At 38.8% G+C, this 26430-nt stretch overlaps 1 protein-coding gene across 1 annotated transcript in view; it reads left to right on the forward strand.

The window, feature by feature from the left end:
• gbe1b (glucan (1,4-alpha-), branching enzyme 1b) overlaps positions 1-26430 on the forward strand; it is a 96151-nt gene that overhangs the window by 15767 nt on the left and 53954 nt on the right. The window contains exons 3-10 of the mRNA XM_005926491.3: positions 3403-3518; positions 5742-5867; positions 6803-6938; positions 9749-9839; positions 12136-12345; positions 21884-21999; positions 23743-23870; positions 24175-24273. Of these exons, the coding sequence (XP_005926553.1) occupies positions 3403-3518; positions 5742-5867; positions 6803-6938; positions 9749-9839; positions 12136-12345; positions 21884-21999; positions 23743-23870; positions 24175-24273 (1022 nt within the window). The remainder of the gene's footprint in view (positions 1-3402; positions 3519-5741; positions 5868-6802; positions 6939-9748; positions 9840-12135; positions 12346-21883; positions 22000-23742; positions 23871-24174; positions 24274-26430) is intronic.

Raw genomic sequence — 26430 nt, forward strand, 5'->3', positions numbered from 1 at the left:
GAATATAATTGTGGAGTTGTAAAGTATTTTGTCTAGTGTCAATTATATCGTCAGTTATATCGTTATCACAAATTTTCAAATGTATATCGCGATAAATATTTTTGGTCATATCGCCCTGCTCTACTACTTAGTTCTGTCTCTGCCACCCCCTCTTTCCATAGTTCCTCTGTTCCGTTTCCTTCTTTAATTATCTTCCCAGGACCTTGGGCAGCAGCCCAATTCCAACATTCAATTCTGTGAGAGATTACATTTTGACACGGCTCAGTTATATTATTTGATTTCAGTTTCATAGTAAATGTGGAAACACCCCAGTAGCCCTAGTCATGAATATGGTGCAGATTGGGTGCATAATGCACTAGGTTTTGTTTTTTTGTTTTTTTGTTTTGTTTTGTTTGTTTGTTTGTTTTCAGAGGAGTATAAGAAAAGCGAGATAAATAAATTGTTAAAAAAATATGACTTGGCCTCCCTGTGGAAAGTGTTGCTGCAGTATCCGGTCACTTCTCAAGCATCTCTTTTGATTTGTTCTCTATCCTGCAACTGTTATTGCTCATGAATAACAAGAAGATGTGGGTTTACAGAATAAAACATCCTAAAATGACATGCCGAGGTGGTCACTTAAATGTTTTGTGTCCTAATGTGTTCCTCAGTCAGTGGCAGTTGTGAGTGTGGAATCGGCACATTATGAATATGCCTTTTTGTTGTTGTCTCAGAGATAAAATTCAGTGAGCAGTGAAGTGGTGTTTTATCAGTTTTTCTTTTAGATGACTGAGCCTGCTGCTTTTACTCGGTGTCGCTAAAGTCACAAGATACTGGAGAACAGTGCTGGGAAAAAAAAACAAACCAAAAAAGTGAGGGAGGAGGGGGAAAAAAAGCAGAACGAGGAATTATGTAAGAGAGTTTGGAGGGCGGGGTGGGAGTGGGGGGGATAAATTGTGCAAAGACAGATTGTACAAGTCAGAGAAATAAAGTGGTGTTTGGACCACAGGGGGGGATATTGAAACGGAACAAAAGCCACAGTGATGACTACAACTACAAGCTGTTGTTAGCACAAGGCAAAGTGGCAACACACTGCAGTAATAAGGAAGACTGAAACTGTTAATTGTTATATTTACTATTAAAATTAATGAAACACCCTGTGGTCTGACTAAAATTTCTCATTGTGCCCCCTAGTGGTTAAATAAAGCACAGACATAGGACACATGGATTTTCAGTGTCTTTTTCTTCTGTAGATTAAAAAGTCTGCTATAAGATGCTGTTTTCACAAAAGCGATAATAACAATAATAATTTTAAAAAGACCACAAGCAAAATGGAAGCGAGATGGCGGTATAACATGCAGCGAAAATAATTTGATATGTGTGTACACTATGTTTACTATTTGGCTACTGAAGTGTCCAGTATTCAAATTGCAATACCATGCCAAAGAGCCACCCCTCATTTCTTCACATTTTTAAGGAAAAGGGGAAATGGGTACAGCAGATTATTGAAAGATTATGCAAATATACATGGAAATTTAGTATGTAATGCAAAACCAGAGGTCGTACAATTCTAACAAGCTTGAAAATCAATATTTGGTTTGACCACTTTTATTCTTCAGCACAGGCTGAGCTTTCTTAGGCAAGCTTTCTTGTCATTTCTTTAAGGAGTCTTCAGGAACTCACTACACCAGCTCCTTCTTTGGATGTTGGCTTCCTTTTGTTCTGTTCTCCATCAGGATGATCCCACACTGCTTCAGTAGTTGAGGCCATCTCATGTCTGTTGGTGTCTCTGTTCGGCTCCACTTTCGTGTTGCCTGTGTGTGGTGTCATTGTTCATTGACCACAATTTGAACCAAAAATTTCACATTTCCAGTCAAGTCCAGTTCTTGTGTAATTTGTCCCACTTCAGCCTCTTCTCTGGGTTTCCCTAAGAATGGCTTCTTGACAGCCACTCTTCCACTGAGACTATTTGTGATGATGGATCAGTTGAAAGGCCACTTGCATCTCTCTGGTCTTTTGTGTCAGGTCTTTGCTGTGTTTTATCCTATTTTGTAAGGACATGACTTTCAGATATTGCTCACCAGTCATAGATAGGATTTTAGGCCTGCCACTTCTTGTGTTGCCCTCTGCTTTTCTTGTTTTTGGTTGTATGTGCATGTGTGGGTGTCATTTTTTTTCTGTCTGTAAACAGGAGGGCCTGAAAATTTTTGAACGATTTATTGGTTGAATAAAGCTTATAACCTTATAATTAGAAACTACGAGTCTTACAAATAATGGTATGCGTTATCAACCAATGCAAAGTACCGTATATAGATTAAATGTGTCACATTTGACGTTTGACCTGTCCTCAAGGAAATTATACTGTTGTATGGGGATTCGCATTATAGTTTGCATCCAAACATGTTCCATTTAACCTCTGATCTCCTCACGTCTGCCTTTCTTTTAAGTTAATCCTGAAATGCTTTATATCTTTAAAAAGTATTGTCAAGACAAATGGAGTGCAAGAAATGAAGTGCATCTTGTTTGCTCATATTTTTTAACGTGACACACAGCAACCACCCAGAGAGATGCCAAGTTTACAGCTAACAGCTCTTTGGAAATCACCATGTTGGTGCGAAAATTCTGTTTTATGCACGTCAAACTGTGGTATCTTTGGAGTTTTTCAAAGATTCACCTAAAGAAATCACAACAACTGATGTCTTTTCAAGACAGGCAGCTAGTATCAAAGTGTCTAAAGATATATTTAAATTTGGCTCTTTGCTAAGTTGTCTGCAGACACAATGCTTGTTCATCCCTTTAGTTGAGTTTGGTGCTTTAAAAAGAAAAGGCCTGAATGATTCATAGTTAAATGTTAAGTTAAAAAAAAAACTAAATACCCATCAACGTTTTAGGACTGAAGAATAAAAATTACAAGAAAAAAATTCCAAGAAAGGCTGGCTCACTGTGTGTGTCTGTGAAAAGTTGTTCAAGACTTTTGCACAGTACTATCTTTTTGCCTTGTTTTTACTTTCCCCAATCATTTGAAAAAATGTATTTTTCCCAAAAAAGCTAACCTCTAATATGATGCATTTTTAGCTTCCTAAGACTTCTAATGTTATACAAATAAACAATTTGAGACTGAAAACGAATTCTTTACACTGGAACAAATGACACATACAAAATTGTGACATGTTTTTCAAACTTGTTCATTTAAAAATCCAGGAATCAGATAATTTAATGTGAAGAAAATCCAGCTACTCCTACAGGTCTGTGACCAGTTCATGGCAAAAGAAGCCAAAGAGATCCAAAAAAAAGACAGATATACATTTTCTTTCCACTGTATGCAACTTTCTTTAATCCAGCTGCAGCTTATTAGAATTCATGTTTGTGTCCACATTGCAAACCAATTAGAGTGATGTGTGTAAATGCTGTCTGTTTCTCCTATAGATGGCTGGGACAAATTCTCCCACCGCTACACGAAGAAAGAATTTGGCAAGTGGGAACTGATTCTTCCACCCAAGCATGACAACTCTCCAGCTGTGGATCATAACTCTAAACTCAAGGTAGAGAACAAAACATCTTCATGCTTATTTTCACACTCTCAGTAGGTGTCATCTTGCCTCAGTGGCACAGGGACTTGTCACTATAATGTTCGTGGGAGATTCCCTGTCATGTGTGGTGTCTTATGAACCAAGTGAAAACCTGGCGTGTCGCCATCAACAACATGTCATACTCACAGTGCAGAAGGGAGATTACTGTATGTACACAATCTGCACAGTGGAGAGTAGACACACCTGAGGAGCCCAACTGATGGCTTTTATTTCTGCTCCCATCTGTTGCGGGTATCCCTCAGGACATTGTGCCCCGTTTGTTCGGCGCAAAACACAGTCCACAGTGGGTGTACATGATTGGTTTTAAGCTCTAGTAAATAATTCATCAGGGTTAAATGCAAAAATGCACCCTCCCATTATGCATTGTCTCCCAAACAAACAGCGTGGATGAGAAATAACCCAGAAATGAGATGCCAGGCATGGAGTGGATGGCATCGCCGCGGCACTCTCCTTGGGACCGGGTCATCGTTGGCAAACTCCTGCGCCCTGGACAGGCTGCCCAGCTCCCATTGTCAGCGGAGGTCAGTCTAAGGACGATAAGAAGCAGATGGAAACGCTGGCACCTGGCCTTTCGTTGTGCACCCCCGCTGCCTATGAATAGCTGTCTTGCTGTGAGCCCCACTTTAGAATTAGTTCCACAGCACTCCCTCGTGGAAGCACAAGCCTAGCTCCAATCACTCTCATGTAGAGCAGCTTGCCCTTCCATCCCCTTTGTTCAGTGCCCAATTTGTCTCCATAAACAAGCAGTGTCCTTATGTGGGTACAGTATTTACCATGGGCCATTTATGATGCAACTATGCAAGCCCGTAGAGAACGAACAGAAGCGTTATCTAACCGATCAAAAATGCTTTTCTGTCCACACCTAACTTGTATATTGCCCAGTTCTTAGTTGTTTTTCCTGTTTATGCACCCCTCAGCCTTACCAGCCATCTGATTTTTCTTTAATGTGCCTAATTCTGTCCAATTTGTGTGAAGGACCACTGCTCTGTCAGGCTTTATGCCAGTCCATTTATCCAACTATCTTTTCCTAATCCTATAAACTGTGAAGCATGTCATAAGGGGAGCCAGGCAGCTAACCCCAGGTGGCCTGGCCATAATGAAAAAACCCCAGAGGGGAGTCTGGCCAACAGCTCACAGGCAGGTGGCATTGGAACAGTCATTACTTCACAACAGTAGCCAGAATTAGTTGGGTTATAATGCCTGTTTCTGCAGGGGACAAAACAGGGTGAACACATACTGTGGGAAACACTACAGGATCGATTTCTTGGTGGGTTTTTCCAACTCTCACGCTGGCTTTCTCCTTTCTTATTTGACTGATGGAGGCAAAGTAACTTGTCAGATTTCCAAACTATATTTATTTTACCCCCTTCCAATCCCGAATTGCAGACATAATAGATGAGAGGCCAAGGATAATGATTTAGATTTCCTATTTTTCTAAATTGCTCCCTGGCTCAAATCCCCTCTCAACATGGGTCTGTGGCTTTGTTAAAACCAATTAAAGAGCTGCACCCCTCAAAATACAACGGCATAAATCACCACTGAATCCAAATTTACTGCAACAAGTTTTCTAGTCAATACTGTACTGTGGCTTTCTGTCCCCTACATCGTGCCATGTCTGCAGTGCTCCCAGAGAGCCATGCATAACACTTTTAAAGCTGTGAATTTGGCATTGGAGAGTAGGAACTGGCTTTCTGGAAAAGAGGCAGTTTTCATCAACAGTTTGCACCATCTGTCTTTATAATGGATAGGGAGCAACAGCACAGTTTTATGATGTAAGCATTTCATGGCTAACAGATGTAAATAAATACTGACTTTAATATCAAATACATCCAGGGGCTGCATCATGCAGCAAACAAAGAAGACCTTTTGAGGCCTCTGACTGTGCTTTGCTGATCCTTTCTACTTTTTTCCCCTGACTTCTCTGTAGCTTTGTCTTTTCCATTTCATTTTAGATTACATACAGATATCCTTCATCCCCTTCTGTAGGTTTTTAATCCAGAATGTAGACACCTCAGCATGCATCGTGGTGTCTGTTATCTGTCTGCTTATTAGATGTCCATGTCGCTTATGCAAAGTGACTGTCATGCCCACCCAATTTTTTTCTTTTCTTCAATGCCCTGTCATTGTTTAGGTGCCCTTGCTGTAACGTAAAACTCATTTGTCTTATTTTCCCAGGTGGTGGTTCACACAAAGGAGGGACAGCGTCTTTACCGGATCTCGCCTTGGGCAAAATATGTGACCAGGGAGGAGAAAGCCGTCATCTACGACTGGGTTCACTGGGATCCCCCTCAGCCTTACATTGTAAGTTACAAAATGTCCTTTAAAAATGACTTTTGCCTAAAAAAAAAAAAGAAAAAATAGATGCATGAAAACCACCTGCACATTCAGTGTTTTTCATTTCCATGTTGTATTAGTTACTACCAGCTTTGGAGCTCGAGCTGCTTTTTTTTTTTCATGTACAGAGATGATCAGTGTCTTGTTGCAGTACTAAGTGTAACAAATAGTGAGTGCCAGGAAATGAAAATTAAATGTCTATCATTTTTTAAAACAGCTCATCCCCTTATGATTATTTTTTAAAAAAAGCTTTGAGATGATGTTAATCATTGAATATTGTGTTACTAAAACCACAGTTTATGTGGTGCTACCCTCTACGTTCACCATTTCTTCTCGAAATGAGGAACAGTCATTGTAAATCAGCTTTGCCTCTCATATGCAAAGCTGTTGTGGCCATTCTTAATGTGGGTGCTCGATGCTGCTGATTTGAGTGAGGCTGAATGTGTCTCAATGCTACTTGATGTCCTTAGCCCAAGAGTGAACAAGCAAAACACTAAGAGGCTATTAAAGGCCACCTTGCCTTCTTTATCACTTGTTATTTGGCACCATTTTAATTAGAGGGGCCCTCTTACTGGCAGTATATTTGTTTTATTTACAAGTAGTTCAATCATGTACTTGAAATGCTGTGTTCACAAGGCTTGGTTGGTAGCCATCAGGAAATGGGCACTATGTATAAAAAGAAATGCTTCTCCTGTTGTGTAACACTGCTAGCATGAATCATAAATATTTTTATTGTTTTACGTGTGTGCAGCTATCCGTCTCGGCGATGAGATATTTGTGCAAAAACCCACACTTTGTCTTTATGGATCATAAGCGCTCAACAGATGTAGTTTCTAGAAGGGGGGGAAAAAGCCCCAGACTCGGTTATGATTTTGTACATGACGTTTTGGTTACCTCTTCAGCATATCCACCCTCGACCCAGGAAGCCCACGAGCCTGAGAATATACGAGTCTCATGTGGGAATTGGCTCTCCAGAGGGGAAGATCGCCTCATACAACAACTTCACAACCAATGTGCTGCCTCGCATAAAAGACTTGGGTAAGATGTGAGATGGAAAAACCCTAGCTCTACAAGATTATTCTTTGCCGGTTCCTTCAGCTCTTTAAGTCTGTAAGACGTCTACAGCAGCCATCATGCTGTGATCCCATTCTTCTAACAGTCAGTAAGAGCTTTTCAACTCGAAAATATTTCGTATGTTCTCCAGCCAAGAACAGAAAGTAATGTATAGAGGTCACATACCTGCATACATGTCAATTCTGAGCCGACAGCGTGGGCGAAACAAAACATTTGAGGGGTTTTTAATATCTATTTATTTAGTAACTGTCACCACTAGTCCATAACATAGCAGACATGTCGTACAACTGTGAGTACCACTGTTCCACCAGAAACAGTATTTTCTGTGGCAGACCTGTCACACTGTCTAGATGATACCACATCAGCAAGTCAACATCCTGTTTACTGGTATGACCTAAAGGGATCACTGACCAGTGGATCGTGTTCTGTAAAAGGGGCTCCACAGCACAAGCCAAACTGCACAGCAGTTGTGGCTCTAAGTATGACAACTTGTTTTTTTTGTTTTTTTTTTCTCATACTCATGACTCACAAAGTCAATACTAGAGAAACGCTATCTGCCTGCCTCTGCCCCTAAGCATTTTTTCCCTGACAGATTTTCTTTAACAGTGTATGTGTAAGTGTGTGTGTTTCATTCCTCGGGCTTCTGATTAATTCAATGTAAAACTCACAGGTTTACCTAATAAGTAATGTGCATTTACTTGAACTGGAAAAATAATTCCAATGGGGTACATTCACACATGAGACTATAGTGGTTGGAGACCGCAGTATGTCCAAAATTATTCCCACCGTGTATAATTAGCTTGCATTTTCATTGCCTTTGAGAAGGTTTCTTCGAAGTCAGGGACCAGATATTTAACCATTCAGTCAGTCACCAAAGCAACCTTGGTGCATCGAGATGGGAGTAAAACAGCAATAAGACTGAGTCAGTCTCTGTCAGTGGTGCCACCTATCTGTGAAAATACCATGATTAACTGTGATAAATCAGCAAAAATTGATCTTCTTTGGTCTGTTGTAAATTGGTTTCTGTCTACATATACAAAAATTTATATGGAAAAGAATTTTATATTAGCTACTCATAGTTAGTCCATCTAAAATCTCACAGATTTGAGCCCAAAATTGAAACATTTCTATTCAGATGGTAACGTGGTTTTTGCAGGACGGGGATGTAACTGCAAAATGACACAGGCACTTGGCAACCTTGATTTTACAAAGAAATATTGACAATGTTGACAACCTGTCATGTCGTTATTGCAGTGATATGCATCTGCACTCACTGGTGCAGACTGACTCAGATTGATTGCAACGTGCTGTCAATTTCTGCTTTTATAAATTAAACAACAATTATTTACAAACTGTTGTCAGTCTGTCTAAGAGTGATTGCAGTCAGGTTGCAAGTGTCTGGAGAGAGGTTGCCTTACAATTGAAAGTTGGTCACTGCAACTACTTGAACTCGGTCTGAGACAACAAAGAAAAAAATTAAACGCAGTCACCGAGCAACCCTATATTTTGCTTATGATCTTATGTATATGACCTAAAACATCATGCAAATGTATATTTTTCACTAATTTTTAAGTAGTTAAATTTCAAGTTATCTCAACTAAGAGTAGCGTTCAAACGTTGCTTCAACCTTATGAAAGAAGTACCCATTTTGCTTCTCTACCCCTATGAGCGTTGGTGTTATTTTGCATTCAGGAACGCCACGCTGCACTGACATCGTTAAAAGTACAGACACAACTGACACAGCAGACCAAGAGAAATGTGATCAGTCCGTTTTCTCGGTTGTGTCATCTTGTTTGGCGGATAAGGAAACTGGCAGAGTAACTGCTGCAGCAACTGAGGGGTTCTATACAATAAGGATTCTCCAGGAGGCTAAACTCCACAGTCTCTAGTGACGGTGACTTTACCTGCCATTTCATTTTCTTGACTGAAAGAGAGTATATATATATATATATATATAAAAAAAAAAGAAACTTCCTCTCACCCCAGCGCTTTGTCACAATCCTTCAGAAGGCAAAGTTTTGTTTCCTTTCTCTCTAGCCTGAAAAGACATATATATAAATAAATCTGTTCAATACAACAGTGAAAACCGCAGGGCCTCCCTCTAGAGTCCTCAGTGGCAGTTTAAAAGCCTGTTGTTCTCTTATTCATAGAGGCAGTTTTTGTAGGTCGTTTTGTGGTATATGACCTCCTGACTGATAGCTAGTGTTTCCCTGTTGCCACAGCTTGTCTTTAGGATACTGGAGCTTGTGTCAAAAAGGAAATGCCTGGAGCTCATACATACAGTGTGACTGACACAGGTCAAATAGTATCAACTCTTAAAGATTTCCAGATTGTTTCTGTACCAAATAGTGGCCAAAACACAAAAAGAGAGACGTTTCAGAGAATTTTTCCAAGCGTGTCTTATTCTGTGTGGCCAACCAACCCACACATCATAAGAATTATTTGCATTTTTAAATGATGTTTGAAATACAAGCTGAACAGCAGGGGTTTATTAAAATTAATCATTAGAAAAGAAGATGAAGATTTGCAAAATTAATAACCCCTCTAGTTACTGCAGGGAAATTAAGCTATCCAAATACACTTAGGAACAAATAAGCACAGTGTATCCCACTGCCATACACACCAAACACATGTTTTTTTTGATTAATATTTTAATAGTTTCACAACAGCTAGATAAGGTTAGCTATTTAATCTGGTAAAATATGCTTTTTAAGGCATGAAATGAGGATGAAATTTGTAATATGATAATTGCAGTGTCTCCTCTCTTGGTCCAGGTTACAACTGTATTCAACTGATGGCCATCATGGAGCATGCCTACTATGCAAGCTTTGGATATCAGATTACAAGTTTCTTTGCTGCTTCCAGGTAAATGCCATCATTTCACTAGTTTTATATATATATTGTATTTTGTACAAGGTACTTGTCTCTGCCAAGGAGGTTATGTTTTTGGTAGCGTGTCATCATTCTGTCTATAAACATGATAGCTTGAGGTTTGAAGGAATTCTAATAGAGAAGGGAGCCGGAGATCGACAGTCGGACTGCTGCTACGGCTGCAGTGATGCGGACGCTGTACCAGTCGGTCGTTGTGAAGAAGGAGCTGAGTGTAAAAGTGCTCTCAATTTACTGGTCGATCTACATCCCTACCCTCGGGTCACGGGCTTTTGGTAGTGACCGAAAGAACGAGATCGCATATACAAGCGGCGGAAATGTGTTTCCTCCGAAGGGTGGCTGGCCTCTCCCTTAGAGATGGGGGAAGGGGTTCGGACATCCAGGAGGGGCTCAGAGTAGAGCCGTCGCTGCTCCTCCACATCAAAAGGAGCCAGTTGAGTTGGTTCTGGAATCTGACAAGGATGTTCCTTGGTGCCTTCTGGTTGAGGTGTTCTGGGGATGTCCCAACGGGAGGAAGCCCCAGGACACACTGGAGAGATTATATCTCTCGGCTGGCCTGGAATTCTGATAAAAGCTGTAGATGCAGTGTCGTGTTATAGGGAATGATATGTTGGGGTTTGAAATTTCACAATACTTTAGACCTCTGACCACTTCTTCAGGGTCAAATGGAGTCAAACTTTCACAAAATGTCTTGGGGATTCTAAACATCACATCATACAGTAGTCTGCATCCAAATATTATTTAAAATCTGGTCTAATTTTTGCACATTTTACATTACACTGTCTCTCTTTCAAGTTGACCCCAAAATTAATTATATCTTCAAAGAAAGTATTGCCAAGAAAAATAAATCCACTGCCTAGTTGGTTAGAAATACAGTGTAGTATAATATTATCATGTCCAGTTATTTACAAATCAATACCCATGTTCCGTTACTTTCTCCTACATAATGTTTGTGTAATCGGAGTAAATCTCTGTCATGCTACCTTCATAAAGCAGATTTAAGGAGAAAAACAACCAAAATGAGTATATATCAAATGCAATACTACTGCATTAAAATAATAGACAAATATATATATATATAAGAAGTCCTTCATCTAATATATTTGTCAATTAAAAAGAAAGAGGAAGTGTAATCATACTGGGAGTAAAACCAGTAAAATATCTGAAAGACAGACTCTAAAAGATTTCAGCTTTAAGGTATCCAGTATCACACTTTACCACCTGAATGTATTTTATCTTTAAAGCGGCTGCAAAATGTTTTAAAGTTGTTGATGTTTTATTTTGAGGGTTGAATGAGTGTCACAAAAACAAACTGAGTGAGCAACTTTCTCCTCAACTCAGTCACCTCAAATCAAGGTTAGGAAGTCTGACACCAGCAATAATCTCTCTGTAAATACATTTTCTGTTAATCCACAGAGTGGGAAGAGTCGTAGATAAAGGTGGACTAGTCTGAGTCTTTATCTTCTTTCAGAGATCCTCCTTCCTTGCTCAGAGTAGGGCATAGTTATATATATTGTAATTTCACCCTTGATTGATCGCTTAGTGTCATTTAAAACCTCAGTGGTTGAATACCGGAAAGCAGGATAATCCTGTCACTATGTGTCCTATTTTTATTTATTTTTTTAAAGGAAGCTGATATGATGATTGTTGGGAGGATGGGATGTTAGAGATTGGATAATATAAGGTGTGGGTTATGGATGCGTACACATACAGTTGTGTTTTTCAGTGTCCTGAGAATTCCACTGACTTTACTGTAGATGTCCTGTAGAAAAGGTTAATATAAAAACATCTATCAAATGACAAAAGCTCACTTTAGACAAAGCGGCTATGCTTGTACAATAATATACTGCTCAATGCTGTTGTGATTATTTGAATTGCAAACATTTTAATGAAAATATAAATTCAGTGTTGGTTTGCACTTAGTCTTAAATGGGCCTTTTGTCAATGTGACAGCAATTTTAGAAAGAATAAAACCATTGAGTGGGAGTTAAGATCTGCTTGACAGGTTTATTGTTAGGGAAATTGAAACAACTCAGAAAATATATGTAATTTAGGTCCTTGAATTTTTTTTAAGCTTGTGTTTGCATATGTGCATGCTGTTAGTTATGTGCTCAAAATGGTCCAATTATAGGGGGGGAAAAGGTTAGTCTGACATATTCCAGTTGTAACTTGGATGATTTTCTTTGAGTGGCAATTTTGAATAAACCTAAACTTCAGGGTTAAGCTTGTGTAGTAACCTAATGTGAATCTGAATGTGTGTGTTCATTTGTAGCCGCTATGGGACCCCAGATGAGCTGAAGCAGCTGATTGATGTGGCTCATTCAATGGGGATTATGGTGCTCCTGGATGTCGTTCACAGCCACGCGTCCAAGAACACGGAAGATGGCTTAAATCGGTTTGATGGATCCGACTCATGTTTCTTCCATTCTCCACCCAGAGGGGTGCACAGCATGTGGGACAGCCGTCTCTTTAACTACTCCAGGTACTTGTATAGTTTTTATAACTTTTTAATAAGTATCCAGGTTTTTGACAAATTCTGACCATGTCATCTGAATGTTTCAGCAATTAAATAAAGTTTCATTAGACAACTTTTTTCTGGTCTTCTATTGACCAGTCTTGGTTGAGCCAGTGTGAATTGTAGCCTCAGTTTACTGTTCTTAGCTGACAGGAGTAGTATCCGGTGTGCTCTTCTGCTGCTGTAATGCATTTGCTCCAAGGTTTGATGTATTGTGCATTCAGAAATGTTCTCCTGCAGACTTTTCTCCTAGCCCTTATCCTATAACCTATTGCATTAACACCACATTTTTCCCCAGAGAACTACAACTCACTGGAAAATTTTTATCATTTCAGATTACTATCTGTAAACCCTAGTGATGGTTATGTGGGAAAATCCCAGCAGATCAGCAGTTTCTGAAATACTAAGCTGTCTGTGCCAGACAGCCATGCTGCGGTCAAAGTCCCTCAAATCTCCCCTGATACTCAGTTTGAACTTCAGCAGGTTGTCTGACCCTCCCTAAATGCACTGACTTGCTGCCATGTAATTGGCTAATTAGACATTTGTGTTAAAACACAGTTGAATAAGCGTACCTAACAGACTTGCTGGTGAATGTCTGAAACTGAGAGGTAATAGTTAATTCACGTTTATTCAGTCACTTTGATACAGTGTCATTTTCAATTGGTGGGGGAAAAAAAGTGTTGAAGAGTTTCCACAATATAACTAAATGACAATGTGATTACTTACTCATATAAAGTAGTAGTAAAAATGGACATGCTGTGTAATATTAAAAACCATAAACCAAAACCACAGAACCAATTTACTTTTGTTCTTTATACCATTTAAATTTACTGTGATTAACATCGTCCTGATTAGACATTATATATTTTTCAAGACCTTTTTAGCGTGATTTGAAAGCAAACACATCCCTGCTATTTCTACTCCTCCATTATGCTGTACCTGCCGTGGAGATTTGACTGTTACATACTGTAAGACATTGAACTTATGATGAAAAGACACTTTGTCTGCATCAGCTACATATAAATGTAAACACATGTAAAGATTGATGAATGAGGATAAATGGGAACCTGCCATATCACTTGTTACAGTTTCTCAGACTGCCTTGTACAGAAAGATTTGTTGAAGGTCAAAACCAAGACATGCTCTCAAAAATGGCAGATTACATCGCTCAACCAAACGGCCGTGAAGTAAGGCACTGATATATAGGTGAAGTGTAGTGAATGAGTGGTTAACTGAAAACTCAAGTTTCCTCCTTTTGCCTTGATTTTCTTTTCTTTTCTTCTTTTTTTTTTACCTTTTTGTACATTTGTTCAGCTAGGATCGTCACAGTGTAACAGAGATTTGGTGATGTTCGTGGTTTCAACTAATTACAAAAGCGTTAGAAAACAGATGAAAGGCCATAAATAGGCAGGTTATTTTTTCTGTCTCTGCTGGTGCTCAATGTACACCAAAACTATCGACTGGTGTTGTTGTTCGCCCTGTTAATTGGGTGTCTCTCTTGCCTCTGTACCCTGAAAATGATCCCAGCACACATTAAAGAGGAACAGGCACTGTTGAGTCTATCAAATGCCTTTTTGAACTCGCTTTTAATAAGTGTGTGTCAGTGTGCACCACTTTCCAATACATTATACAATGCTTAGTGTCAGGCAGGGGGGCTATAATAAGAGAACAAGGTTCTTCTTTCATTAGTTATTGAACCCTCCTCGTATCAGAAGCACTCATTAGACATGGTGCAGACATATGCCACAACTGGGAGGCATATGAGGAGTCATTTGTAAAAGCCCAAAGGAGCTCTGCAATGTCATAGCCAGTTCATTTGTCTTCTTTGCCTCTCGCAAGATGTTTGGACACGTCGTTTGTGTCAAGCTTTCTGTTACTTTCTTTGGAAGGAAATGAACCTCAGAGGCTACCCGTGAACCTTGTGGGATACACAGTCTGTTTTTAATCAAGCAGCCTTGCTATCAGCCATCACATTCTGACCATGATGTTCTTATTAGGTTGACAGAAGCTGACTGATACAAGCTATCAGAGCAAATGCACATTTTCCTTGTTGCTGCCTTTTTTGCTTTGCTTCCACTTGTGCATCTTTATCAAAGAACACCTTTTTTGTTGTATGTGTTCCACTTCAGCTTTTCCTCATAAAACATTCAACACAGTCCAGAGAGAATGCTGTTTAGATAGATGCCTGCTATCCAATTTGTTAACTTGAGTTGCCTCTGAGTCAAATGTGTCTGCATTCAGTATTAAGAATGTCTGGTTTTGCAAACATTGGTTCCAGGCTCTAGGAATGCTAGAAGTGGGTTTGCTGTTGCTGAATACAAACTTGGCTATCCAAGAAGCGAGCTGCATTGAAACTATAAGGACACATGCATATGCTGGTGGTTGTTAAGCCATGTTTAAATTATTGCTAAATTGAACCAAGTAAATAATAAATGTACAAAAAAATATTTAAGCATTCATGCTGTAATGTCATCCATCCACCTGCCATATTTTCAGGTCTATGCTGTATAATCAGCATTCTGATATTGGCTGTGTTTATTAATTTGTTTTAAAGGAAAACATTCTTAACTTTGAGTAGTCTACTTCCTAGAATTGTCTTTCATTTTATTTCGACTTTAGGCAAAAACAGCCAACTTTTGCTTGAAAATTTCCTTTGATGTCTCAGATTTTCTTAAAACCTACAGGGAATGCTTACACTTCATGGCCCCATAATAAAGTTTTTTATGGCTTTTCTTTCATGTAATTACTTGGTGGACACTCATATTAAACATGCGCAGCCATGCATGAGAACACAGCGGTCTCATCCACTGGCTTCCCACATTAGCTTTTTGGGGGGGCTAGCCAATCAAAAGACAGTTAGCTTAACCTCATAGGACCTGGCATCCACATATATGGACATCACATTTTGGGTTGTCTAGACCAAAATACAAAATTTTTGCTCTACAAGTGCCTGATATCCACTTACGAGGACATTATACTGCCACTGTTCTATCAAAATTTAAAACGAATGTCCTTGAATGTGGATCTCATTTTTCTCCAAAACAAAAATCAGTAAAAAATGTTTTTACATTCATCAGGTCCCAATCAGCCCATATAGCAAAGATTTCAAGCATGCCATGAAAGAGTTCGGGTATTAGGAGGTTAAAGAAGGTAAGGTGGTGGCCTGAACGTGACAAGAGCTAAAATGGTTTGTTTCAGTTAACAAAATAAGAGGCTCCCCAATTTAAAGAGAATAAGATAAATATGGGTTTTTATATTAGCGGCTCTAATAGAATACAAATTTGGAGCTGGAATGTAGCATAATAGGTCAATAAGTTGTCAAGATGTGGTGTATGTGAATGTACTAGGTGTGCTGCACCAAACGCATGGGTATGTGTCGAACAGAAACTAATTTGGGGACATCCACATCATTCATCGGTGTCTGTTTCCTTCATGAACCTTTTTAAATACGTCAAAGTCACCTTGACACAGTGACCGGGTAAGTAGAGTGCTTGTAGGGGGGTTGGCAGCCAAAGAAGCCAAGCCTTTTTGCAGATCAGTAGTGAGAGTTCTAAAGAGCTTGCTGTGGGTCCATTCTATATCCCCAACCTCTCTCAGGATCATTTGCATCAATTTTTCATCAATTTTTGTGTGAATTCTTAAGATATGAAAAATGGGCTTGGGGCTAGGCTTTTGAAAATGCTTTTTAGCTTTTCTCTCTGTTGATGTTCATGTTGAAAGGGAGGACTAACTATTTTCACTTTGACAGTATTATTCTACGTGTGCGTGTGTGTGTGTGTGTGTGTGTGTGTGTGTGTATGTATGCATATATCATTCTTTTGTTTGTTTGATGTATAATATAATGCTAAGACACTGATCAAGTTATATAATTAGACCTGAATCCATGTAACCCTCCACTGTGTGCCCAATAAAACTAGATACACAACAAATGATGCAATTTTCTCTCAAGCAGGAGATGACACTACAAAATCTGTTTCCAGCTGTTACCAGCTAAATGCCCTTTAAATTTTGAAGTTCTAGAATAAGAAAACTACACCCAAGGAAAGACATCTAGGGGAGCAAGGAATCACCCTGCTGGTAACTGGCATGCTTTTATTTGAAAGAAATGGAGCAGAAACCATCACAGAAGAAACAACAAAAACTCTATTTCCCTTATGTAAAAACATGAATGCTCCTACTTGGACCAACTTTGTGCTGTAGCTGGGGTTTTGGTACTGTCTGATCAATCACTAAACCCACACTTGAAAACTCAGTCACTCAATCCAAATGCATTCATTTCAGTATTTAACACCCATGAGTTATTTCCCCTATCCCATCAGGTCACACAGCAATGGGAAAAGTAGTTTTTCCCCTCTAGTGAGCTTCGGCTAATGAGTTCAGCTTAGCAGTAGGTGTGCAAGTTGGCTTCTTGGAACTCCCTGTATTGCTACCAGTAGGTGCTTCATGGAGTCACTGGATAGGATAAGATACAAACACTTTACCTTCATGCCCCTTAACCATTGAAAACTAGACAAATAGGAGGAAAATATCTATAGTTTGAATTTTTAAATTGAGTGTTGTACCTGGGGTAGCACAGTAGTGCAGTGGTTTGTACTGTGAGAAGGTCCTGGTTTCGATGTATTTTCATGGTCTCCCTGTACTTATGTGAGTTCACTGTTTGTACCTCAGCTTCCTCCCACAGTCCAAAGACATGATTGTTAAGTAAACTGACCAGAGGTGTGAATGTGAAAATGTTTCCTCCTGTTGTGCTTAATTTATGATATAGTATAGTGTCTCTTATCTTACGCTAATGTGCAGTTATTCAAAAAATCCCAAAGCTTGTTATGGATGACACTTTGGCTACGTTCAAACATTTACATAATAATGTAAATGACCTAATAATTATCCTTATTGCTGTTTTAGAGAGAAGCGGTGCTTCAAAGGATAGTTGCAGATTTCTGTCAGAATCTGCCGATTATACAGTACAAATAAAATGTTCACGTTGTCTTCCCATCAGTTTCACTGACATCTACACTGGATGGCCAGGAAGCGTTCACGATGTCTTATCGGGCGCTTCTCCGGAGCTGATAATTGGCGTCTGTCTTGTGTCAGTGACATAAAAGACGGATTTAATGCGACATGACCGTTCAAACAGCAGTCGCTTTCTAAAACATCGGATATGTATCGGATTCAATACTACATACGAAAGTGACCCAGATCGGATTTGAAAGTATCGGAGTTGTGCCGTTCACACTGTCATACCATGATCGTATATGGGTCGCATAGGGTCAAAAAAAATCGGATTTGATGCGCTTTCGCCTGCAGTGTGAACGTAGCCTATGTATGGGTCAGATCCTAACTGGTTTGTAGAAAAATACAGCATGAGAAGCCCTGATGGTGGGCCGCAGTGGCCCTTTTTCATTGTTTTTAATTCTTGGTTTCACTTCAGCTCTTTGCATGTTATAACTTTAGTCTTCTCCTAGCTGGCAAGGACCAACAACAGCACAAGCAAGAGTAGCCCACAGACCGATTTTTGTGACTCTTCCCCTTGGTGACAGTAAACCTCTACAATGTTGAGCATGTAAACATGTTGGAGCCCTTAGTGTGTCCAGGCTAAACGATGGATGGATGGAACGGAGGAAGGAGTTTGTGTACTCTGTGACTTTAAAAACTGAATCTCCAGAAAGGCACTGATTGCCTTTGGTCATGCTCCTAAAGTGATGTACCACCTTTATGCTTGAACAGTACGTACTATTCCACTGAAAACTGCTGTATGATTTCTGGGTCGAAACCTGAGACCTAACTCTGAAAGATTCAAGATTCAAAGCTCTTATTTTTTACCAATGATGACAATACACATGAAGGATCGGCAATTTTGTCATAGAAACGGATGTTTGCTGCACAAATTGAGGTCAACATGGCCAGAACAGGGAGTAATTAAAAACTAGCAGGAGCACTATCTTATGTTACCAACTGTAATGCAGGATATCTAGCTAACTAGATAACAAAGTTTGAAGACTAGTAATTATTATCTTTTTTTTTCTTTTTCTTTTTTTTTTTTTGTTACTGTGGTTATTTAAATTACTTTAACGGCTTCCTTATGAAAATCACTTCTAAATGTCCTGCAACTCCTGAAATATGGTCCATTGGAGAAAACTCTGAAGAATTAGAACGGGCCTTACAGCCACTGATTCCTGAAAGATGGCAAGTACAAAGTGATACTAATTACAGGTTGCTAAACATACAAACAGTCTCGCAGGCAGCAGAATATTCTTCCTAAGATGCCAAGCAAGAGCAGATAGCTGCCAGGCTGCATAAAGAATGCCAGACAAATGGCAGATATCTAACACAAAGCAAAGCAATACAGGGACAGTCTGTCAGACCTCTAGATGAGAATTTACCCAGCAAGGCAGCCAGCACTATCAGACTCGTGGAATGGCTGCTTACAATGTTCTGCTACACAGTATAAAGATGTAATTTCTGCACAAGTCCAACACAGCACCTGTGTGCATCAAGGCGTGTGTGATTTAGCTTACTGAAATCACTGTTTTACTGGAGAGCGGTTAAACTGAAAATAAAAAATCAAACTGTTAGAGAACATTTCAAGCACACACTGTAGTAGCCTCAAAAGAAAAAAAAAAAAAAAAAAAGGTGTCCAAGTAAGTCATAGTCTCCCAAAATTGTCTTTAGTTAATGCATGCAAATCTGAATTTGGAAGAAATGTGATTGATAAATAAATCAAGTTTAAGCCCAGAATGTGGTTTCATTGATGATGACACTGCTGTCAGTGTCTCTGTCCCCTGTTAGATTATAGAAGGTTTTGAAATGCGTTAAACGAGCCACCTCATTTGTCCTTTTTGGTCTTACAAATGCACCCCATACATCGGGTTGTCTGGTGACACAGTTTGGGCATCACACTTCTCGTGGAATGAACTGTCAGCTTCTAAAATTTATTTGGTCTTATCTGCAGCTTACCTGTGATGTTGGTAAAACAGGGACTTAAATCTCTCTCCATGCCATCGTGACAAGTTGACATGTCACCTAATGCAAAATCTAGAAACACGGCAACTTATGGCTTCTTTTGGCTGGAAACTGAGTGTAAATACACACTGTAATACCGGGCACAGCTACGGCCAGCATGAGGGGCAAATAAGCTCTGATGAGGAGCAACTAAACATGATTTTTTTGTTATTTTATTTTATTTTATTCTGGCAGTGTGCACTTGCAGGTAGAACAGAAACACCCATGACAGATTACTTTGTCTTACCCTACAAGCAGCAATATTAGGCTTTTACTCTATTAGTGCTCCCTAACCAGGTTTCACTGTCATGGCAGAGCTTTACTATGAGGACAGTGTAATATGCAATTTCCTTTTGTATTAACACCACAGACCAAGTGATAACTTCATTGAACTGCATAGATAAGTGGTGCATTGCATTGGTACAGAGATCTAACTTTCTCACCGTAATTGGACTTGATGATAAATGGCATTGTGGGTCCTAATGTGGCAGTATGGTTTCATCTTGGGCCTCTGGCTCTCACTGGCTATTATCTCCATCCCGTGAGGATACATTGTGTCTGAGCCTTTGTTGGCTCTGCGCAGTGGAGTGGAGGACCTAATCTATTTATCACAGGGTCTGCGTGACCACCCAGCCAGCCTGCTATATCGGATCATACCAGGCTCTCTTGTGATCTTTCTCTAGGGATGGAGGAAGTACCGATGTAACATGCAGCTTCACACCTGTCAAACAGTGCTGGTGTTGGTCATCCCTGAGGAATGGAGCACAGAAGGGAATGCATTTAAATGTATTTTTGTGTCATGGCTTTCTTGGCCAAAAGAAACTGGGATTTTGTGGGGTTTTTGCCACAGAGGTGTAATCCTCAGGCTTTAGTGTTAGATAAACCTATAATACATTTTAAAGATAAAGCATTATTAAGGACACGAGCTGTCTAGTGTTTGTGTGAAATTTTTCAGTTTTAGATGTTATTGAAGTGTTGTTGAAGCATGAATCTGGGTCTTCTTGCTGCTTCACCAATTTTTTGACATGATGAAATTGCAAAAAATAAAAAGAATTGAAGGGCCCTTGGTGTGGTATTGAGACAGGGGGAAAACTCTGTGTCTGACCTTTGTAATTCAGGATACTGTCATTCAATAATACATTAACATTTTAATTGATGAAGGAAATCAGCCTTACTAGGAGCTTATGTGGTTCACTCTATTTAACTAGACAGTGAAATGCCCCCTATAACACAGCAAAAATACTTTTGATGAGGTGAAACATTTGTCAGACAGGAGCGTCTTTCATGGTGGGCCTATACAGCTGCCAGCCGACTGGCACCATGAATACATACAGTTGAATTATTTCTGTTAACAAACCCTTTACATGCTGTATATTCTGAAGTGTAGCTCAGGAAGTAGAATCATATTTTACGTACTACAAAGACACTCCGTGGATACAAATTTATCGCAAAAACAGAAACCTTCATTAGATTTATATTTATAAACACATAGTAGTCACAAACTATTACAAACCGTTGTTGGAGTATGGAGAAGATCTGGGCGTGGCCTAAGCAGAGGCAGCATCTAATCAGTGTAATGAATGTCATTCGTGTCTCATCCCTGGTGCTTTGATGCTGCCACCCAGTTTGGCATCCATGTATGCAGTGTTTCATTTGGTCCTCATTACACACACTGCATATAGACAACCAAATATTGAGTTTTTACTGATGTTTCCATGGCAACACACCTCTCAATGGAAAGAGTTGAGGTGTGTAGTGTACTTTGCCTTGAGAGGCTGTTAGAAATCGGATGACTCGCCCAGTCAGGAACGGGGAGACTGGGGCCATTTATGGAATCCACCTCCTCTGTCCTCCACCGACACAGTCCAGTCAACAGACACAGTGAGCATTTGCATGCTTTGTAGCACACCGTGGGCTACACTACAACCACAGTTAACGCTTTCAAATTCAAATAGTTTATTGGTTTCTTTTTTTTTTTTTTTGTACAGTCTTTGACCTCTTGTTTGTAGGACATTGTAAAACAATGAAGATGAGGCCAAAGCAAGTAGAAGTGTAGGATTTATCTCATCCTCAAGAGAGGAAACTCCATTCCTTGCGCAGTGTTTGTTTACTCAAGTGTGGCGTGAAATCCTATCACTTCAAATACACAGAGATGGGCTTGGTAATATAAAACTCTTGCCCAGTGATCAAGTGAAAGCATGTGATGGAAATCAGAAAACTTAACTGTACACTGTAAGCCACTGATTTGTAGTTTGACAACTGGTTATTTGAATTGGTTTTCTCCTCAATTTAGTCACTGTACTTAATGAAAACACCGTTCACTCTCATTTGCGCTCCATCTCCGACATAATATAAGTTTTGGTTATCAATATGTGAATGTCCTGTAGGGGTGAAAATTAATCTCTGGTGCCTAAAGTGCACAGTGAGATGTGTGAATAATTCACAGCTTTTGCTTTGCCTGACCTTGAATGTGTGTGCTTGTGTGCGCGTGTGTGTGTTTTTCTAGCTGGGAAGTGTTGCGGTTCCTGCTGTCAAACCTGCGCTGGTGGATGGAGGAGTACCACTTTGACGGCTTCAGATTTGATGGTGTTACTTCCATGCTGTACCATCACCATGGCATCGGTAAGACTGGTTTGTGTGCACCTTATATTTCAGAGCTGTGTGGTGTGAGTAAAGCCTGTCATCCTGCTCTTGTTTATAACTCGCAGTGGAGTGTACACCACACACTCCCGAGTGTTAAAGATTAATTTGAGCTTTGTTGAGAGGTCTAACTTATCCTATCCATCATGAGGGAACTTTTTTTTTTTTTAATCAAAATGTTAATGTAAAGGCTTAATATAAAGGTGAAAGGTTAATAGAAAGGTCAAAAACGTCATCAAAACAAATTTTTCTTTTTTTTGTTTGTTTGTTTGTTTGGGGGTTTGTTTTTTTTTGTTTTGTTTTGTTTTTTTTACCAAATTATATTTAGAGAAATTTGGTCTGGTAAAACAAAAAGACTGTTGTCTGAATTGAGATTTTAAATAAACGAAATTAAAATATACTTGGTGTAAAACGTAACCTGTATGCCGTCAAAAGTTGGGATAGGACCATTAGAAATGTTGTCATGGAGGTAAACAATACATTTTGTTTAGCAAATGTTAGACAACATTGGTGAACGATTTTCAGAAGTTGTCTGCATAGTGGATTTTAATGTGCTGAGTGCAAATAGGCCAATTAAAACATCTGATTAGCTACAATTTATAAAATGTGTAGTTTTATGTCTTCTCATCTGTATGTCATTGCTTCATGTGATAACATGTAACATTTCTTTATGTAACAATATATAGCAGGGTTATAAGATAAGAAAATCTTTATTCTATATTTGGGAATTTCCTATGTTATAACATTTGATGCAACAGCAACAGTTATAATGGTAGTATTAGCAACAAAGTAGCAGTGACAGTAACTAAAGGTAAAAAAATAAATAAATAAATAAATATGCAAAAATATACGTTTAACAACTGAATGTCTTTAGAAAATTGCCTGACAGAGCAGGTCTAGATGAGATGTTGTTTCATGGAAAAACACATTACTTGGCAACAATATAGTTTTCCTTCTGCTAGAAATGTCAAATCCAAGATCAGAGTAGAGGGCAAAAGGTCAAATGGAGAGATGATAATATCTGAACTTTGACAACTGTGTCATACTTGATACAAATCCAGTTCAAACAAGCCAAATTATAGCAAAAATAGATTAATATTTTGAGCTGAGTCTGAAAATTAGCGCTTACCTTCATTTTTGCCAAAATTCAGGGGTCAGAATGTATTTTTGGTGTTAGAACTGCTCTGCTAGCATGCTCATGAAAACCAGAACCAACAAATAATTTTAAGTATCATTTTCAGTTTCTGCAACTCAAAACTAGTACAGTTTGACTACTTTTAATTTGGAAGAATTTTGACTGTACACTGTCTTGGATGCACTTGAATAATATTCAGTGATTAATACTGTCCACCTTTTAAAAATAAAACTTTAGTTCTCATTATGCCAACAAAACACATTTTTAAACATGCCAAAAAGTGAGATAAAGTGAGATCAAGAATATTCATCTGTATTTAATCTTAATAATAATTGCTCCAGAGTTTAAATCTCTCCGCGTACCCTACAAGTTCTGGTAAGAGCTGCTCTTTAGTCTCTAGAGGCATTTTTATTAGTTTCTTATCCAAAGGAGCCTTCGGCCTTCATTAAGATTACATTTATTTCACAATTTTAGGACATTTTAGAAATATGTCAAGAAGAGAAAGCAAAGCGGTAGCATCAGTTTAAAAAAAAAAAAATCTGTAGTTTGGGTGAAAACATGATGAGTGTTCACTGTGTGGGTGTTTACAGGCACAGGTTTCACAGGGGACTACAGTGAATACTTTGGCCTACAGGTAGATGAAGATTCTTTGGTTTACCTGATGCTTGCCAATCACATTCTTCATACCCTTTATCCTGACTGCATCACTGTTGCAGAGGTAAAAACCCACTGCCACACACACACATCTTTGCCTTCACTAACTTTGCAATGACACTGCCCAAAGCTGTTATTAATTAAAAGAACTTATTAGTTAGACATAGCTTACTTGCGTATTCATTGCTGTAATTAAAAGGTAATGCAAAAGGAAATGGGGTGTCGCTCTTTCCTTTTTCTTTTTTTTTTGCCTGTGGTGTAGGAATTTCACCCCTTAACATGTGAGTTGTGGGTATTGATAAAATCTTTGTTGAAATCTGTGCCCGCAAAACAGAAATGTGATATTAAATAATAAGACTTTCCTATAGGATGTGTCAGGGATGCCAGCTCTCTGCAGAAAAGTGGAGGAGGGAGGACTTGGTTTTGATTACCGACTGGCAATGGCTGTCCCTGACAAGTGGATTCAGGTAAGGCGATTCTAAATTGAATGTATTTTTATTTATATAGCACCAAATTACAACAACAGTCACCTTGGGGTGGTTTAAAGTGTAAGGAAGGACGCTACAATAGAGAAAAGTCCTGACAATCAGATGACCCCCTTAGAGCAAGCACATGTGGTTCCTTTAAATCTATCTTTTTGTGTCCCCCTTCTGTATATTTCCTCCCTGGCCACTTTAACAGGCAACAGGCTGATATAAAGTTAGAAAACCTACAAATCATAGAGAGAAGACAAAGCTGGACATATTGGGAAACATTTGCAGCTTTGAGAAACAGTTGATATGGTGCCAGTTGAGCTCAGTGGATGAGCAGGCGACTACATGCCGTATGGCCGGAGAGCAGTTGGCCCTTTCCTGCATGTCTTGCTCTCTCTCTCCCCGCTTTCTTGTCTATCTTCGCTGTCCCTATCCAATAAAACCTTAAAAAATGGTTGATTTTGTGCACTGTTGCGCTTTTATGTATTATAGACAAGGAGAGTTGATGCACCTAAAATGACAAAAAAAATTCCCCCCAAAAAACTTGTGATTTAGAAAAAATGTGAACAGCATCCAGTGCAAATGTTTAAACTCTGCATTCAAGGCAGCATTTCAAATGTTGAAATTACAAACATTTATTTTTTTAAAAGCCTTCTACTGTGTATTCATTTTAAATTTAATAGCAGAAATGGCTGTATAATTCAGAAAGTTGCCTGTAAGACTGTAACGGTTGTGTGCTCAAAAGTACACACATACATATACACACCTGTTGGAGCTTCTCACGACTAATTAGGTTAATTAGGAACAGGTCATTAACCTGATTGGGTGTAAGAAGAACATTCCACAGAGCCAGGGTTTCTCAGTTTAATAAAAAAAAAAAAAGCGTGAAGAAGGGTTTACTATTCAGTGAAAAACTGTGTAGGCAAAATAGTTTAATTTAAGAACAAAAAAGAAAGAATTTCTGGATTTCGTCATTTATGGTACACAATATCATTAAAAGATTAAGAGAGTAAACATGAATCTCTGTACTCGAGGGATAAGGCTGACAACCAATAATGAATGACTGTGATCTTCAAGGCCTCAGGGAGCACTGCATTAAAACATGATCCTGTTGTGGAAATTACTGCGTGGGCTTAAGAACACTTCTGAAAACAGTTGTCAGCAAACGCAGTTTGTCCCTGCATCCACGTATATAATGATTAAAATTATACCAAAAGAAAAAAAAAACACATAAACAAGACTCACAAAGAATGCCTTCTCTGGTTACAGTCCTAATGTATGATTGACTGAGACACAGTGGAACGCCACACTAGCTCTGATGACTTAAAATTTTAAATTATTTTTGGATATCATGGACACCAGAGCCTCAGGGGAAGGGGAAAGAAAAGGACCATGGCTTGTTGAGAGCAGATAGTTGCAAAACAAGCATTGGTGATGGTATAGCAATTAAGTGAACAAGGCACGGTTACTTTGCACATCTCTCATAAGGCACCATCAGTGTTGACCGATATACAGTCGAACCTCGCCTACTCGCAGTCAAGTATTTGCTGATTTTTTTTCGATTTTTCTTTCAAACAGCACATCTGAACTATTCCCTAATTATTTTCATTAGTATGATAGTCTAAAATATATATTTAGTGTTTGAACTATTAAAATAGGTAGTTTTTTGTGCTCTTTTTAAGGAAAAAGCTTTATTTATTTCAAAGTATTACAATTATTATTATTATTATTATTATTATTATAGAAATTATATTATATAAAAAATGTATATGTTGTCTTTTTTCACTTCCCATTAAATACTATTTTAAATGGTTTGCATATAATTTCCTTACAGCTTATTTACATTTTACATAGCATCCTAACTTTTCTGGAGAAATGATTGTAGTAGCTGATTTCTAAAATATAAGAACCACTGTCACTGGCTAAATCCTTTCAGTGTTTACAGTAAAGCCTAAAGCCTGTGCATTATAAATACCTTCATGATAAAGGTGGCTTTGATGTTTGTAAGGGTTTGTTTTGGTAACTCTTTCTCAAGATGGGCAACAGTCACTAAATCAACCCAGGACTGTAAGGCCTAAGGAGGATTAACGTGAGAATGAAATGTATGTTTTCATATTTCTGGTATTCTTTCTGTTATATAAAAAAAAAAAA

The sequence above is a fragment of the Haplochromis burtoni genome, unplaced genomic scaffold (assembly GCF_018398535.1).
Source record: "Haplochromis burtoni strain Fernald_Lab_line unplaced genomic scaffold, NCSU_Asbu1 Contig_36, whole genome shotgun sequence".
Lineage (NCBI taxonomy): Eukaryota > Metazoa > Chordata > Actinopteri > Cichliformes > Cichlidae > Haplochromis > Haplochromis burtoni.